This window comes from Chelonus insularis, unplaced genomic scaffold, assembly GCF_013357705.1.
Source record: "Chelonus insularis isolate UGA/USDA-ARS -01 unplaced genomic scaffold, ASM1335770v1 contig_276_pilon, whole genome shotgun sequence".
NCBI classification, from domain to species: Eukaryota; Metazoa; Arthropoda; class Insecta; order Hymenoptera; family Braconidae; genus Chelonus; species Chelonus insularis.
Window position 1 is genome coordinate 78319 of NW_023276462.1, and position 16128 is coordinate 94446.

Below are 16128 nucleotides of genomic sequence, written 5' to 3' on the forward strand. Positions count from 1 at the left end.
TTCTTTTTATACGCGAATATATTTCTGATTTTGGCGTGTGTTTGTGCACATGGGTATACATTTAGAGTTTTGCAAAGCGTCGTCGAGTGAAATTTAGTCAAGTATTTGTGCTTATGTGGTGTTTGTATAATAGGTTACTCTGTGCTCTAAAAATGACACTTTTCGTTATTTTAGTTGATTATTTTTATTTGTAAATTCAAATATTAATGTGTTAACTTAGAAAAAGTTTATGTAGAAAATTGTGTTTAATACATATTTCTCATTGACTTATATTTTGAACATTGAAATTTCATAATTTAAAATTAATTGAAAGAGGTTATGATCTCGACAGTTACTTGAGTTCAACCAGATATCACAAATGTTTACTTTTCACTGCATTTTTTCACAATATTTTAAAGGTTGTCCATTATTTAATATTTTTATAAATAATTTTTTTTTTCTCTTTACATGTTTTTAAACTGTTTTTATTATTTCAATTATTATTTTTGTCAATTAAAATTTGTTTTGACATCTCGGAAACCTGAACACGATTTCGGGAGAAAGTTTGTCCAAAACTCACATCAATTTATTTAATTGGCCGTAAAAAGCTCAATGAAATTTTTTATTACAACAGAATTTTGCGAAATGATGGATGAAATATGACGCCGTATGTTCCTGGAGGAAAAAGTCCATGATGATGGGCACTACCTCAAATTTAGAAGAAGCTTACCAACGAGCTCAGGTAAAATTAACCTCAAATTATGCCGAATTTATAAAAACATTTTTAAAAAGTAATGTATTGCTTTTGCAGAATATGATAAATCAAGTATCCAAAAATTGGAAAGATGGACAACTGGAGAAACCTTCTCTCCAAAAAGGTCTTCAGGGCCACTCAAAACACAGTATTCATTCACGACTTACGAGACTCTACTTTGAGGAATTGTCGAAAGTTCCTCATGCCACTCCGGACTCTGTTTTGGTAATAAATTACTTTTTCATACTAAATAACATTTACTACACATTATTTGATTATGAATTATGTTGGAGAAAATGTTTTTATCGTTAAATTGTATAAATAACATTAATTATTTATAACCTCAAAAGAATAATCTGGAGAACGAGTGTGATCTTCTGGGACGGTTGGTGCAACGGGAGGGTTTACATACTTTAATTGTTAATCTTTATGCTGGTAACAAAGGATACTCATTAGCAGTAAGAAATATGTAAGTATTTCAATCGAAATTATCCAATAAATATTGTGTTAAACTGTTGACATAACTGACATGATATCTTTTCAGCGACAAAAGGAATGAATTTGACAAGAATTATTCACTGTCAGAAACCCAACTGATGGGATATGAACAAGGAGAATTATTGTCATGTATAGATAATGGTCAATTACCAGCAATGTTGGCTGAACAGTTAGAACCCAGTTATTCTCATCTATTCTATGATGGTTGCATAATTGCCGAAGTTCGAGATTATCGGAAAAATTTATTCCACGGCAAACCAGATGTTCATCATGTTCTTTTGAAACCTACAACTCAAAGTATTTTATCAGATGTTTCAACGTTAACAAGCGATGGTGAATGGAGTCATGAGGAGCGATTACTATTGGAGTCTAGATTAATAGAAGCGACTCAAGGTCCATTATGTTTAGATCCAAATCCAATTCCAAGTTTGGCATCTACGCGAATACGTCAATCACGTTCTCTTTTAAGCGATCATCAACTTCAACGACAAGCCAAAAAGTTTTCCCAAGTCACGGTGAACCGCAAGAGGAAATTGGAGCAATTAGCACAACCAGAAGGTTCAACAATACAAGATTTAATGCAGCGTATTCGTGCTAAAAGAGGACAACCGATCAGCACTGCCTGCCCAGCACCATCATTAAATACTCCTCCACTCTTACCACCTAGTAGTCCAATTGATGTATTAAATTACGCCAAGGCATATGAGAGACCTCGAGAAACTAAAGACTGCCTTCCTCAACTTATTGAAGAATATATTTTAGAAACAGAAAGAGGTCAAGGTAGAGTTTATCACATAAAATTATCAATTCTACAAAGACCATCAAATTCTGAATATTTAGGGGAGCTTTATGTTGATCGAGACTATCGAGAAGGAGAAAAGAATGGATCAGCATGTAGATTTACTCTAGGGACAAGAGTTCAAGCCAATCATTATATGCAGCAATTTACAGAAATTTTTACAGAAGAAGGTCGAAAAAATGTAAGAATTAAACACGTGGTACCGGGCCAACCAGCAAGAGTTACTTGTACTCCTGGAATGCAGAGAGCTCAAGCCCAAGCTCAATTAGCTCAACAGCTTCAACAAGCTCAGTCACAACAAGCAGCCCAGCAGATTATTTCTCGAGCTCAAGGACAACTAAATAACCTAGCGGGTCTAGCATCAATAAAAGCTGAACAACCTAGTCATGTTGTAGTCCAAGGAATTGAGTCTGTTGCAAATGGTTTACCTTCAGTTTCTGATTCTAATATAAACACCAATTGTGATGCTAATCCAAACGGTAGTGGTATATTAGTATTCAAACAGCCAGCAGCAAATACAAAAAACGTTCCTGTACTTCAGGCACAACTATCTGGTGAGTCTAGTAATCAAGGAGAATTTAAGAAACATTCTAATCCTGCAATCAGTGCACTAGTTACTTCATTAATGAATTCAGCTCAACAATTTCAACAACAAGCTGCTGCCAATGCTGCCGCAGCCGCTGCTAATGCTGCTGCCGCAGCAGCTGCTGCGATGAATAATAATGTTCAGCAACAGCATCCACAACAACCGGTTAAAAATAGTAATGCTGCTATTTTAAGTCTTTTAAACAGTAGTCCTGCCAATTTGAATCCACAAAAGAACCAAACAAGAAGAATATCCCTAAATGCTTCTCTCAATTCACGAGTCATTGGACACGGAAACGTAATTACTGTGCCCAGTTCATCAGGCCAAGTAAGAGTGAGTTTCAGCTCTGCTCTACCAAGTCAATTGGCTGGAAAACAACAACCTGTTAAAGCCACTGCGGTAAGACTTGCAAGAGTTCAAGATAACACATCAACACTCGGTCTCTCAGTACCTGGACTTTCTGCATTATTAGCTGGTACTCCATCAGCTGATAATCCTATTCCGAATTTGAACAATGCTTCGTCTTTATTAGAAAGATTGACTTCTTCAAGTCAAACGACCCAACCGAGTTCTATGACTAGTCCACCACCCACCAATGTTAGCCTTCAGGGAGTTAATCTTACTAGTCTGCCAAACTCTATCAATGGTCTTCAAAATGTTCAAGTATCATTCCCTGGACTATCACAATCTATTACGATGCCAATTAATGTTTCTGCTGCTACTGCTTCCGTTACACCGTCAGGAGTAATCGTATCTGTTCCCATTTCTACTGGAACAAACATTTGTACTACTGTTTCTAGCGTATGTAGTTATATTATTCAATTATATTTTTCAAGAAACTCTTCTATGTGATAGCTTGTTGATGATTATTTTTAGATGGTTGCTGCTACAGTTGTTACAACAGCGGTTGCGGGATCAAATCCAACAGTGGTGATAGCTAATCCTGCCAATACTCATTTATCATTACCAATCGGTATGATTTTTTAAATTTATTGTCAAATAACAGCATGGATTATTTATTATTTGTATATCATAATTAATCATTCATTGATTAAAAATATTCAATTGACTTTGGTTTTTTTTTGAAATTAATTAATTTAATTTTCTCATTACAGTTTATTTCTTTTATTTATATTATAATATTAACATATATATATAAATTAATTCTACTAACTTTCAACAAAAAATAAGTTCAACGAATTGATTTATTAGTTCGCTTTGCAGCTCAACTAATCCCTTCAGGTGTGAAAGGACTTACTCATCAGAATATTCGGAATACAAATGCTGTCACACTCTCTCAGGTATACATGATTTTTTTTTATTTTTTATATTTTTTTTTTTTATTCTGTTATTATTGTAATTTTATTAGTGTTATAACTATTTTCCTTTTTTACAGGGAGGACAAGCAATTCAACTTGTGGGATCTCAGCGTCCGCGCCTCAATCAAATGACGCGGCAAGTTCAACCGAGTCAAATGAAATCTGCAGTTCTTCCTAATCAATTAGTTACAGTTGCCAAATCAGCTGCTGTTAACCAGCTGATTCTCTCTGGTAATAAGCAAGTTTTAACTCCAATTATGGGTAAGTTTGATTTCAAATTTAAATTGAATTGATATATGTTTAAAAATTGTTATTATTATTAATTTGGTGTTAATATAATAATTCACATAATTAGATTATAAAATTTTCATTGATTATAATGACATTTACAGCAACTAAACCCGTGCTTATGGCGACCCAAGCGACGCCGTCTTCCCAAGCTGTACCTGCAAATAAACACACACTCCTCACAAAATCTTTGCACGCGAGAACTGGAGTAAACAGTCAAGTAAATCCTCAGGCTCAAGGAATTAACGTTGCTAGTCTATCACAGCAACAAGTAATAGCTTTATAAATAATTAAATTTTTTAAATTATCAATTTCAATTTTTTTTCAATTCAATTATTTAATAATTCCTTTATTTTTGACATTCTATTTACTTAAAAGAGATTGTTTAAAAATTTATACAGTTGAAATTTTAAAAATCTAAAAATAAACTATTTCAGCTTCAACAACTGCACCAATGTTTAGCGGCACAGCAAAAAGCAGCAGTTGCAGCAGGAAGTTCACCAAATCGGACGCAAATTCAATCACGAAGTTCAACATCAACACCTGGGGATGAATCACTGTGAGCTTCACATTTGTTGTTCATATGTTACAATTTTTTAACGAATAATTGAAGCCTTCTCTAAACGTAAATACAATAATAATAAAATAATAAAAAAGAAAATGGTGATGATAAAAAAAGTGCAGTGAATATACATAAATTATTGATTAAGAAACTATCTAGTAAATATCTACTTAAATTTTGCTTATTAATTTGATAAAACAATTATCTTTATGATCTTTATTTTTTCTTTATTGCACAATATATTTATCATGATTAATATGATTTTTTGCATTTGTTAAATTAATTGTAATTAATGTTAAAATTAGATTGTCAGAAAAACTTGAAAGATTTATTTGTATATGGATATTAAAAGTTGAATTACTTTTGCAAACGATGAATAATGATGAATTTGAAGAAAAAATTTTTTTTATTTTTTACATTAAATAAAGTGTGTGCAATAAAAAAGAGAAACAAATAGAAAATATTTACTTGCACTCTGTAAAAATTGTCAATCAAGTGAGAGGTTTCAATTATTGTACATACTACATATATGTATATGTATTATTTGTTTTATATAAAAAATAAAAACTATAAAATAATAATAATGATGGTAATTATGATAAAATTAAATATTTTAACTGATTGATTCAATATTGCTCCTCATAGTGTAATTATTTTGATTTATTAATATTATTCTTTGTAAGAATAAGACAAAGGTAGGTGTAATTATGTTGAAAAAATATGTATTTAATAATAAAATAATTTTATTATAAATTTTTATAGTTTATAGCCTGCAAAAGTTGAACATTAAACACGATACAGACTGAAAAAGAAAGTATTGCTTAATAAATAATAAAAAAATGTGAATAAAAAGATATGAAATTTTATTATTTTCACTTTTACTATTTATATTTATTGAAAATGTCTTAAAAACATTCTTCAAAAAAGTTCGTTATTTGTAGTTGGCAAGAGTTTTTAATTTTTCCAACAATTATTAGTTATAATAATTAATTATTTATCAGTTAACTTGCTTAATAATTACTTTATAAAAAATGTAATTACATTTTTTTTAATTTATTTCAATTGAATCTTTGGGTTCTTAATGATCAAGTTATCAATATTACTTGAAAGTATTAAAAAAATATCTATATCATTCACTATTTATCAGTACTTGTGCGTGTAATATCTATTTACAATTTTGACTAAGGAGACTCAAAATATATATCTCTAGTTTTAATAATAAATAACTTTACGTTAACAATTGATTGTCACGCATATGATGAAAATTAATTTTTCGTCATGCCTGCGCGGAAAGTTCACTTTTCCATTGGAGAGGGGTTGAACTTTCCACTCAGGTATGACGAAAAATTATGTTCAGCCCTAAGGAGGACAATTAGACAAGCTTAAACCACGTGTTTACCCCCCTCGCCTTCGGCTCGGGTTGTAATTTTACACGTGGTTTGAGCTAGTCTACTTTTCCTCCCTAGGTGTGAAATATACTATTAACCAATTTTATTTGGAATTAGAAATCTGCTAATTTCGCTATCCACATTTCCTCAAACATTATTCCATTGTTATTTCCAATAACATTAGAAATTATATTTTCATTAATAAAATACTGAACATCCTCGAGCCCAGTGATTCAGGTACATTTTTATAATGATTTTATTGAGTTCGTGCTCGAGTATTTGACTCAATTTAACTATTTTTTTTCTATTATAAACGTGTGAATTACTTTATTGATTGGGTTGATAAGTTTCAGGCCTCAAAGATGAAGTAGTGGATATAGAGGGAACATTTACAGATTCTATTGTTTTTTTCATAGTCCATTCGCTTTCAGGATCAGAAAATATATTCGTTTCTTCGTGAGAACCATCAGATTGTTCCAAACTTCTTTGATCATCTTCTCGGTTGTCCTCAGATTTAATATTCTTTTGAGGAACTTCTGGAATAACTGTTAAAAAAATTATCATGATATTAAAATTGTTTCTAATTGTATTCTTCAATTATTCTAATTTTTAAATTAAATTACCATCTGTCAACTTATGTTTATTCAACCAGTCTGGTTCATCCCAAGAAACTTCATCAAATTGAAGTTGTTTGGTAGTTTCAAAAATTTCATTATAATCCGAAGACTTAATATCAAATATATCTTTCATTTTCACTGTGTTATTGTCATTTAAATAATAATAAGCCATTAATGCTTCTTGGTCGGAAGTTACTTGAAGAATATTTTCGAAAGTATCGTCTGTATGTGAAAAATCTCGAATTTTCAGGAAACATGAGTTGTGCTGATAATTTTTCCAAGATTTCGAAAATGAATCTATTTCATCCTTATCCGTGTAACCTTTTAAAATAATTTAATTTTTTTATTTAATAAATAATAATCCAAAATTACTCGATTATATTATTGAATTATTTAAACTTACTAGATTTGTAATTTGAAATGGCTATTTGATATTTAATCATTTCTGGTATCGATATGAATTGAATATTTATTGTTGGTAATAAAAGAGCTATTTGTTTCAAGAAACATTTTATCAATTTTACAGCATTTTCACTTAATTTTGGAGCGCTTTCGATGAATCTAAAAATAATAAATTTTGTAATAATTTTTCATTTATTTAATTTTAGTATTATTAAATTATCAATCTCTTACGTTATGAAAATCGAATGCAATAATTAAATTATCTTACTTGTATAATGTTGCCATTATAAGATCAACAGGAAACGTGTACGGAAGACTTAAAACTGATAATAATTTCATACTCTTATGCTTAAATAGCCAATTAATTATTCCTTTGTTTGCTGAGTCAATTGCGTCTTGGAATAATTTCATTACCGTTTCGGGTAAATCAGCGACTAAAGCTTCCTGTAATGGATTGGAAATATTATAATCCATTTTTATTTTAAAATTAAAATTTAGAAGACTTTCCTTCATGATTCACTTACTTGTCGATGCATTTTACATTCTACACACTCGGGGTCGTACTCTGTATTATCGTCAAGTGTTTCAGAAATAACAAACGTTGATTGGATTGAAACACAACGATTGCAATTGATTAAATTATTACGATGAAGAAACCTCAAAGCATCATCAAAACCTTGTTGGCACATTTTTGATAGAATCTACAATGTAAATCAATTATAAGTTTACATTTAACAAAATAATGAATTAGTAAATTATAGAAAAATGAATAAACTAATATTTACTTCAGGATTCGGAGGAAAAAGAATTCGTGCTAATCGATAAATATTTTGTCGAGATAATTCGATACTAGTATTAGCAAAATTAACGTGAAATAATTGTGAAGAAATATCACGAGGACAAATATCACTTTCACCACTAAATGGACTAATAGTTACAGTATTGTCATCTAAAGTTGGTAAATTATCACTAAATCCTCCGTCCATGTATCTAATACCATGAAATCGAGGCGGAAGAAGACCAGAAAAAATTGGAACAAAAGAACTTGCGAGAAGAGCCTATAATAAATAACAAAATTACTGTATTTTATTTATTGAATAAGTGATAAATAATTGATTATGAGAAAAATAAATTAAAAATTACTTGTAATAAATCTTCTCGTGAATTAAACTGTGAAACAATGACATTTTGACCATCATAAACACGTGTTAAAGAAATGTGAAGTTTTCCACTGACTCGAATGTGAGCATCATCAGGAAGATACTGTAAGATAAATTTATTAATCGTTTATTAAAATTATTATGTGATAATCAACTTAAAAATTAAAATTTACTTCTTGTAAACTCTTTAAAAGAAGGGCTTGTACATTGAACGAAGGACTGAAAGGTCCAAGAGTTTTCCTTCTTGCTTCTTTGACTAATTTTAATACATTACCCACCATAGTTCCTGAAACAGAGAAAGATGTTTAATTAATATTATAGAATATTTATCAATAATCAATAAAACATAAATATTAATATGTAATTCGAAGTAAGCAATTCAAGAATTTTATCACATTATTAAGCACAAAATTATTTTTTTGAATTGCATTTTATCAAATTAATCAATCATATTAATGAATTATCGGGCATCTGGTTATCAATAAAATAATGAACGATAATTAAATTTTTTATTTTTTAAATTAAACTAAGGAATAATTAGCAAATACATAAAAATGTAATTTCTTTGTGAAGTTCATGGAATCAGCAATTATTGTCAATACATATTAAAATAAATAAATTATTATTGTCAACCTTGATGAATGTTTATTCATTATTACATGATTCGTAACATAAGATGATTTCAGATTATTTTCTAAGCTTGACCCAGTTATCATCATCTGCTCGAACTGTTTTCTCTTTTTTTACCACTTCCTCATCACTAGTTTGTTCTATTTACGCAGAAGATTATTTATTTTGATAAAAAGCTCGTTTATTAAATGATAAATGTTGGTCAATAGCTTTGTGGGAACTTTAAAAAAATTGATATTAATCATTCGATAAAGAATAATGGAATCTATTTAAATGATCATCAAATAAATGTACGGCACATAATACTTTACAATATTTTTTGTTCTTAATGAGAATTTTCGATAAACAACGGAATTAAACCTTTAGATTTTTGAAATTTTTTTTCAATGATTCAACTTTAAAAATCGTATGGAATATTTAATCTTTAATAAACTTAATCAAAATATGAATTTTAAACTATTTTACATTCCTAGTAATTAGGTTCGACTAAACAAATAAAATTTCAAACCTAATCAGACCGGTTTGAAGGTCATTGATCCTCCTTAACTGATTTTTGTGTAAAATAAATCTTATCTAATAATAATTCAAATACCCAACGTTGAATAAAGAATAAAAAGATTTAAAGATAAACTATTATTATTAATTTAAGTTTATGTTATATTTTCTCAACAAAGAAATTTTCAATAATATCACATTGACATTGTATATAGACCTAAAAGAAAAATATGTAAGATTCTGGTATCAGTAAAACATAAACAAAGGAAGAGTTCACTCACCGAGGGGTAAGTCACAAAGAAGACAGCATGCTGCTATCGCTCCAGCTGAAGCTCCACTAATTTTGTCCAAAAGAAGATGTGGAGCATACTTTTTGAAGCAAACAGCTACTCCAACATGGTAAATACCGAGGAAACCACAACCAGCAAATGACAGATTCATTTTTCACTCAGTTTTTAAATTTCACTGATTCAAATATTAAAAAATCTTTTTAATTTAGCATTTTATAGACACATGAAATTGATGTAAGCAAATTAATAACAAACCTTCGAACAAATTGTGACAAATATTTTCAAAAGTGTCATATACGTTTAGTTCAAGATAATAAATAATCACTTGAGATGTTGCAATGCTTAGTAAAGACTGGTTTGTAAAAGATGAAGCAGCGTAAAATAAACTAAACTACGTATTGTAATGAGTAAATGAGTAAAAAAAATTATTTATCAGTTCAGAAAAACAATCGCAATGACAAGTCTTGTAATTGTGACGTTAAATACGTCAAATGTCACCAGATCATTTAGCTTGAATGCTATTCGTCGATAGTAAGGTTAGTCATAATGGCGGTGGATACACTTGCGCATGTACGTTATCAAAATTTGAATGTTTACAACGTTTATAATATTTAAAGTTTTATTTAATTAAAATCCAATAAATATTTAATACAACATTTTTTATGTTAAAAAGCTTTGTAAAAAAATACAATTATTCTATAAAAATGCAAATTTAGTATTTCAAATTTAATGGAAAAATTATAAAAGTATTTACAATGTTGAGAAACAAATAAATGCTGGTTGCAATTATTGTATTACATATCTTTATTTACTCTTCATTGGTTTGGTTATACACGTGTTCAAAAGATTAGAAGCAATTACTATGTATGTATAATCAGAAAGATATTACTTGGAAATGTTATGTTTGTAAATATCTTACACGATTACTTATTCGTAACGAATTTCTGCGTTGCGCATACTACTAAAATTTACACTAATGCGCATGTATTTTTTTTCATGTTCATTTGAGATGGTTTATAAACATTTCTCTTACGTGTATTAATTTCTTATTTGTTTTATATAATATAACACGATATTTTATTGAAAACAACAATATTTCTTATTTTGTGATGAACTCATTTTTAAACAAGTAATTTAATGGTTAAATTTGTTTCATTTTTATAAAAAAAAAATTGAAAAATATGTATGAATATGTTTAATGGGTTATTTTGCTCACGTCAAGATTACAACGTATCGTATCACTTGTTTATTGTTAATAATATATTGCAATAAAAATATAATACTTATATAAATTCTTATAATTAAAATCAATTTTTTTCAAAGATAGATAAAAATATCTCACGTTCAACTTCATACGTGTGTGTGATTTCTAACCTCTCAGATATTGTTTATATTTAAAATTATTATAAATAAACAACATATTAAATCTTCTATTTTATGTATAACCATGAGTGTGAACAATATGACTGTCAATAAAAATGATGTTAACAATACAGAGAATAATATCAGCATAATAAAAAATGATCTTTTTCATGCTGTGTATATTCCACCGGACTCTGAGAATAATACCCAAGGTAAAAAAAATTTATATTAATAATAAATATTTGAAGTTCAACAACATTTAGAATATTTTCTTTTAGATTCACTATATGTTTTTAACGACAAGATAGAGGCATTAAAATTAATAAAAGTTAATAAAACTGCTCGATTAAAATCATTTTCATCGAAGACTGAAGCTGAAGAATTTGCCAAATATGGCTCAAAACAAATTAACTCCCAGCAAAATGATTCTCAAATTATATTACCATATATTAATTTAAATGAAGGTCAAATTGTAAAAAAATTATCTGTACCCGAATCAGTTCCATTTAAAGTGCCGAATCCTCAGGAATGTGTTCGTTTCAGAAAAATTATTGAAGAAGGAGATTTAGTACTCATTAAATCAATGGTTTATGATAATCCGAGGTATCTGATCAGTAGCGCATATACTCCAGTAATTTTGCAGGTAATAAGAATTCGTAAATGAAATATGTTTTTATTTTTAAATAAATAGAAGCAACAAGTTAATATAAATTCTATAAAAAATGATATAATTCATAGGAGGGATGTCGTTACAACGCTCTACATATTGCAGCTTGTAAATCAACGAAACCTGTGGAAATGTGTAAACTTATTTTGTCAATTATATCTGATAATAATTTTATTGAAAAGGCTGAGGGAATGGAATTATCAAAAATTACTATTGATCGTGCTAAAATGTTTCTCGATTTATTTTTAAATACACCCGATAAAGGATTAAACGAAACTCCTCTTCATTTTGCTGCCAAATATGGACTCAAAGACGTTGTCAAGGTGCTAGTTTCATACCCAGAATGTAGTAAAACTTGTAAAAATAAATTCAATTTAACTCCAGTTGATGTTATTTGCACACGGAGATTTCAAGAGGATCAAAATTTAAAGCAGGAAATTCGAATGTTGATAGAAGATCAGTATTTTGTTCCAGTATTAAGATCTGATGATAATTCCCTTCCTCCATCTATTGGAGAACCTTTTTCTCCTGCCAGTCCACCAAGAATTACAGTCGATCCTTTAAGTCCAGTTATCGAGGTAAAAGCTTTTGCTGGACCGATGACTAAATCTCAAGCTGTAGAATTCCGGAAAAAATGGAAAACTCCCCCAAGAAATTTATTTCCTACACCTTCACAACGTGATGCAAGATTAAATGATTCATTTAGCAGTCTTGGAAGTCCAAATCGCAAAGATCCATTACCACGATTGCAAGACTATGAAAAAGGAATTGAATCAGTTGGTAGGTAAGTAAAAAAAATTATTTATTTCATTGATATGTTTAATCGTTTTGCAGTTATATTATTTAAATAATTTATTATTTCTATTTTAGAAATTTGGCAGAAGAATATCAAGTGCCATGGAAAGAGTATTGGCCTTTTCTCGATAATTTTGTAGATTTACGATCTCCAGAAGGTTTAGAACTGTTGGAGAATTATTTAGCGAAACAATCAATATTATCAACCGCTCCAACTTTAAGGGCTCGCATGAAAATTATGCGACAAAAAAAATTAGATTTTTCAAAAGACTTAAGTGATGAAGAATCAGAATCAGATGATATATTTTATACACCACCGGAATCTCCAGTTTCTTTCCCAGAATCAAGTGAATCTTCATCTTCTGAAGATTCATTTGATGAAGTTACAAATAACATTCCAATTAAGTTTATAAATGGGTAAGTACTGTTTAAAGTTTCTTTAAACAATTTAACGAAATATCTTAATGAATAATTATAAGATTAATAATGTAATATTTTTACTTAGTGATTTACCAAGTAAAATTGATTGGGCAGTCTACAGAGCTATTCCAGAACAAGTAGATCGAGAAATTTACCCTTCAATATATTTATGGAAACATATGATATCAACTTACAACCAAATAGATGAATGCTGCAGGTAATTACATGAAAACAATCAAATCACTTACACTCATGAAAATCATTCAATAAGTTTATTTTTATTTTTGTTTTCAGTATGTTCAGAAGGAAACTTTTACTCAGTCCCAACTAATAATATATTTTTTTTCAAATCAAAACAGTTTTTAATACATTCTACAAGGACTTTCACGTTTGCTTTCAGAAATATTCTTATAATTAAAAAAAAAATATTTTTACTGTACAAAATATGTAAACAGTTGAAAATTTTCATATTAATGTGTTCAAATAATTCTACTTTTATTAAAAAAAAACTTTCAAAGAAAAAATTTGTCTAACATTTCTAATTAAATTTTATTCAAGTTAACGTTACACATTTTTGTCTGGAATTCAATTTCTGATTTTATATTATCATCAACAAGGTATTAATTTATTATTATTATTATTATTATTATTTATATGTTAACATTAAATTCATTAATAATTGTCATTTTTTTAACGAATTTTATTTTTTCAATGTTAGTTATATTTTTTTTTAATAAATTAAGCATTGATTGATGTGGTTGCTGGTGGTGTTTGTTTTAATTGTAAAATTATAGAACGCATCCTTGACACATCCTTAGAGATTCTTGATGATTTTGGATTAAAATCACAAAGTTTCGCAATACGTTCCCATTCTGTTCCTGGTTCTACTTCACCTGCTTCTGCGACGAATTGTTTCTCGGCATTCCTAACAAAAGAAGAAAAAAATTTTTTATGCAACAGTTAATTGTAATGACTCTTATATTAATCGTGCGATATGATTAATTCACTTCTCCATTGCATTAAAATAGCGTATGATATTCTTTAGTTTAATAATTGCATAAAAAAAAGTATTGTATTGATAATAATGAAGGTTACATGCGCATAATAAAGCATGTCCAGTCGCCCTTCTACATTAACTACATTGTGCAATTATTTATTGAATTAATTTATATAAAAATTTATTAAAGTATGAATAGCATGATCGGAAAAAAATTTTTTCAAGATAAAAATTTTCGATGACTTGTGTCATGATAATTTTTAAATGAATTATTTTGATATTTTTTAATGTTTAAAAATTACTTAATATTGACATACAGTTTTGCTTAACATTAGATCGTACTGAAGATCATGCTTAGATAATAGAAATTGTTGAAAAAAACTTACTTGGCAGATTCCCTAAGAAGCAGAATGAGAATAGATATTTTCGTTATAATCGTATTAACAATTTTTTTTTATAATAAAAGAATGATTAAACAGTCACTGATTGTTCAATTTTTAAAATGATATTAAAAGTCCATATTTATAATTTAACATTAAAATATTTGATTGAAATCAATAATTACATTTTTTTCATTTACAAAAACAATATATATAAGTATAATTACCTATTGGTGGCTTTCGTTTTGCTAGTAGTTTCAGCATGATGTTTGTACCATTCTTCTAGTTCTTTTTTTGCAGCTTTTTTCCATTCTTCTTTCTTCTTTTCTTCTTCAGCATCTGTTGAAGAAATAACCAAACAAATTTTTATTAATACCAACGTGGAAGATCTATTTATTTAACGAAACTAATTTTTCATAAATGATTAAAATACCTTTTTCTGCAAGTCTTTTGGCCTGTTCTTCTCTCCATTTTCTTATTTTTTCAGGTTCTTCTTTAACAACTGGAGCAGGTGTAGGTTCTGTTATAAAATTAATCAATAAAATTTAGATAGTAAAAACAAGTTAGCTTATAATGAAAAACATAATCAATAATACAATTGAAAAAAATTAAAAAATTATATTTGTCCATTATTAAACCTTTGAGCTAAAGATAAAGTAAGTTAATTTATAAAAAAATCAAAATGACGAATTCACCTGGAGCTGAAAACGTATCACTTGGTTGATCGACGGAATTAATCATCTCGAAGCTTCCGGTGCCATTCCCACCGGATTCGACTGTCATGTTTTCAAAGTTTCCAGATAAATCATCTACAGACGATGTTTAAGCAAAGAAAAAAAATATAACTCATAAGAACAATTAAATTAATAAACTTAACTTTATTATAAGCAACGAAAAAATTAACAAATCTTTAATTATACATCTATAAACAGCCAATAAAACAAAACCATTAAATACCTTCTACAGTTGGAGCTGTTGCTGGCTGTGTTGAAGTAGTCATTACTACTGGAGGAATTTCATCTTCAAGACCAGCAAGTTGATCTTGTTCTCTAGCTAAAAATTCGGCGGCCGGATCTACTTCGATACCATTGGTAAAATTATCGCCAAAACCGTCCATTATGTATAGCTAAATTAAATAAAATAATTTATTCTAAACATATTAATTATTAATAATCATCAATATACTATGAATTGTAGACTTATTTTTGTATCAATAAATATTTATAAAATTAAATAAGTATGATTACTTATTAAAATTTAATTAAACTTTAAGTATTAAGATGATAGAGTATGGTTAGTTTTTTGCCATTAATATAAATTTTACGTAAAGTAAATGGATAAAATATGTACAAGTATATATATTTAGTATCAATGTATTACCTTAATTTGAAGTTTGTTAAAATGTAAAATAAGATGGAATGTTCCGATTGATTAAATGATACACACCCCTCAGGATATAATTTATATCAAAACAGCAAGAAACGTCAATGAGTCGACGTACATATGTGTCAACGTTAAAGATAAGAGAAGTAAGTATAGAAAGCTAACGCTGGGCTAACAAGTTGATCATTTTAAAAGCTTTTATTAACCTACCGATTGTTGTCGCTGTTTACAACTTGAGCGCTGTTTTCATAGCAACGCCATCTCCTGTCTTTTTGACGAGTCTTTAATTCACTTTTTTTTTTTTTTTGTTTTTTTATTATTAAATTAATTCACGTTTTAACCGTCCATTTAATTGTT

General features: G+C 28.6%; 4 protein-coding genes across 7 annotated transcripts; 2 read left to right on the top strand and 2 right to left on the bottom strand.

Annotated features, from left to right (window-relative positions):
- Positions 1 to 75: 75 nt before the first annotated feature.
- Positions 76 to 5014, top strand: LOC118065219 (uncharacterized). Its single transcript, XM_035080368.1, has 10 exons — positions 76 to 398; positions 614 to 721; positions 791 to 958; positions 1084 to 1202; positions 1278 to 3417; positions 3493 to 3589; positions 3841 to 3917; positions 4013 to 4196; positions 4328 to 4494; positions 4661 to 5014. The coding sequence occupies exons 2-10, from the start codon at positions 632 to 634 to the stop codon at positions 4784 to 4786; spliced, it is 3168 nt and encodes a 1055-aa protein (XP_034936259.1). The 5' UTR covers positions 76 to 398; positions 614 to 631; the 3' UTR covers positions 4787 to 5014.
- Positions 5015 to 6053: 1039 nt separating this feature from the next.
- bmm (brummer) lies at positions 6054 to 10259 on the bottom strand. Of its 2 annotated transcripts, none has more exons than XM_035080371.1 (10): positions 10023 to 10259; positions 9759 to 9942; positions 8559 to 8638; positions 8336 to 8455; positions 7978 to 8250; positions 7717 to 7893; positions 7461 to 7636; positions 7194 to 7351; positions 6797 to 7111; positions 6054 to 6718 (listed from the first exon to the last, which is right to left on the bottom strand). In XM_035080371.1, exons 2-10 carry the CDS (start codon positions 9916 to 9918, stop codon positions 6501 to 6503), a joined length of 1677 nt encoding a protein of 558 aa, XP_034936262.1. In that variant the 5' UTR covers positions 9919 to 9942; positions 10023 to 10259; the 3' UTR covers positions 6054 to 6500. The 2 variants fall into 2 exon arrangements, with proteins under 2 accessions (XP_034936262.1, XP_034936261.1); XM_035080370.1 differs by having other exon boundaries at positions 8526 to 8638; positions 10023 to 10257.
- Positions 10260 to 10981: 722 nt separating this feature from the next.
- Positions 10982 to 13535, top strand: Ankle2 (ankyrin repeat and LEM domain-containing protein 2). Its single transcript, XM_035080392.1, has 7 exons — positions 10982 to 10997; positions 11095 to 11341; positions 11408 to 11772; positions 11868 to 12580; positions 12667 to 13008; positions 13097 to 13228; positions 13306 to 13535. The coding sequence occupies exons 2-7, from the start codon at positions 11215 to 11217 to the stop codon at positions 13340 to 13342; spliced, it is 1716 nt and encodes a 571-aa protein (XP_034936283.1). The 5' UTR covers positions 10982 to 10997; positions 11095 to 11214; the 3' UTR covers positions 13343 to 13535.
- Positions 13536 to 13690: 155 nt separating this feature from the next.
- On the bottom strand, positions 13691 to 16120 carry Clc (clathrin light chain). 3 transcript variants are annotated; one of them, XM_035080401.1, is made up of 7 exons: positions 15982 to 16120; positions 15346 to 15514; positions 15084 to 15197; positions 14822 to 14908; positions 14616 to 14727; positions 14395 to 14406; positions 13691 to 13936 (listed from the first exon to the last, which is right to left on the bottom strand). In XM_035080401.1, the coding sequence occupies exons 2-7, from the start codon at positions 15503 to 15505 to the stop codon at positions 13750 to 13752; spliced, it is 672 nt and encodes a 223-aa protein (XP_034936292.1). In that variant the 5' UTR covers positions 15506 to 15514; positions 15982 to 16120; the 3' UTR covers positions 13691 to 13749. The 3 variants fall into 3 exon arrangements, with proteins under 3 accessions (XP_034936292.1, XP_034936291.1, XP_034936293.1); XM_035080400.1 differs by lacking the exon at positions 15982 to 16120 and adding an exon at positions 15769 to 15946; XM_035080402.1 differs by lacking the exons at positions 14395 to 14406; positions 15982 to 16120 and adding an exon at positions 15769 to 15941.
- Between the last annotated feature and the right edge of the window lie 8 nt (positions 16121 to 16128).

Bases quoted from the DNA above. Each gene is read 5' to 3' on its own strand.
- LOC118065219 (XM_035080368.1), top strand. From the start codon at position 632: ATGAAATATGACGCCGTATGTTCCTGGAGGAAAAAGTCCATGATGATG. The intron at 959-1,083 runs GTAATAAATTAC...TAACCTCAAAAG, and splicing joins CCACTCCGGACTCTGTTTTG to AATAATCTGGAGAACGAGTG. The intron at 3,418-3,492 runs GTATGTAGTTAT...GATTATTTTTAG, and splicing joins TTTGTACTACTGTTTCTAGC to ATGGTTGCTGCTACAGTTGT.
- bmm (XM_035080370.1), bottom strand. From the start codon at position 9,918: ATGAATCTGTCATTTGCTGGTTGTGGTTTCCTCGGTATTTACCATGTT. The intron at 7,637-7,716 runs GTAAGTGAATCA...AATCCATTACAG, and splicing joins AATGTAAAATGCATCGACAA to GAAGCTTTAGTCGCTGATTT. The intron at 6,719-6,796 runs GTAATTTAATTT...TTTTTTTAACAG, and splicing joins TAAACATAAGTTGACAGATG to TTATTCCAGAAGTTCCTCAA.
- Ankle2 (XM_035080392.1), top strand. From the start codon at position 11,215: ATGAGTGTGAACAATATGACTGTCAATAAAAATGATGTTAACAATACA. The intron at 11,773-11,867 runs GTAATAAGAATT...TATAATTCATAG, and splicing joins ATACTCCAGTAATTTTGCAG to GAGGGATGTCGTTACAACGC. The intron at 12,581-12,666 runs GTAAGTAAAAAA...TTTCTATTTTAG, and splicing joins GGAATTGAATCAGTTGGTAG to AAATTTGGCAGAAGAATATC.
- Clc (XM_035080401.1), bottom strand. From the start codon at position 15,505: ATGGACGGTTTTGGCGATAATTTTACCAATGGTATCGAAGTAGATCCG. The intron at 15,198-15,345 runs GTATTTAATGGT...CATCGTCTGTAG, and splicing joins AACAGCTCCAACTGTAGAAG to ATGATTTATCTGGAAACTTT. The intron at 14,909-15,083 runs GTGAATTCGTCA...ATTTTATAACAG, and splicing joins TGATACGTTTTCAGCTCCAG to AACCTACACCTGCTCCAGTT.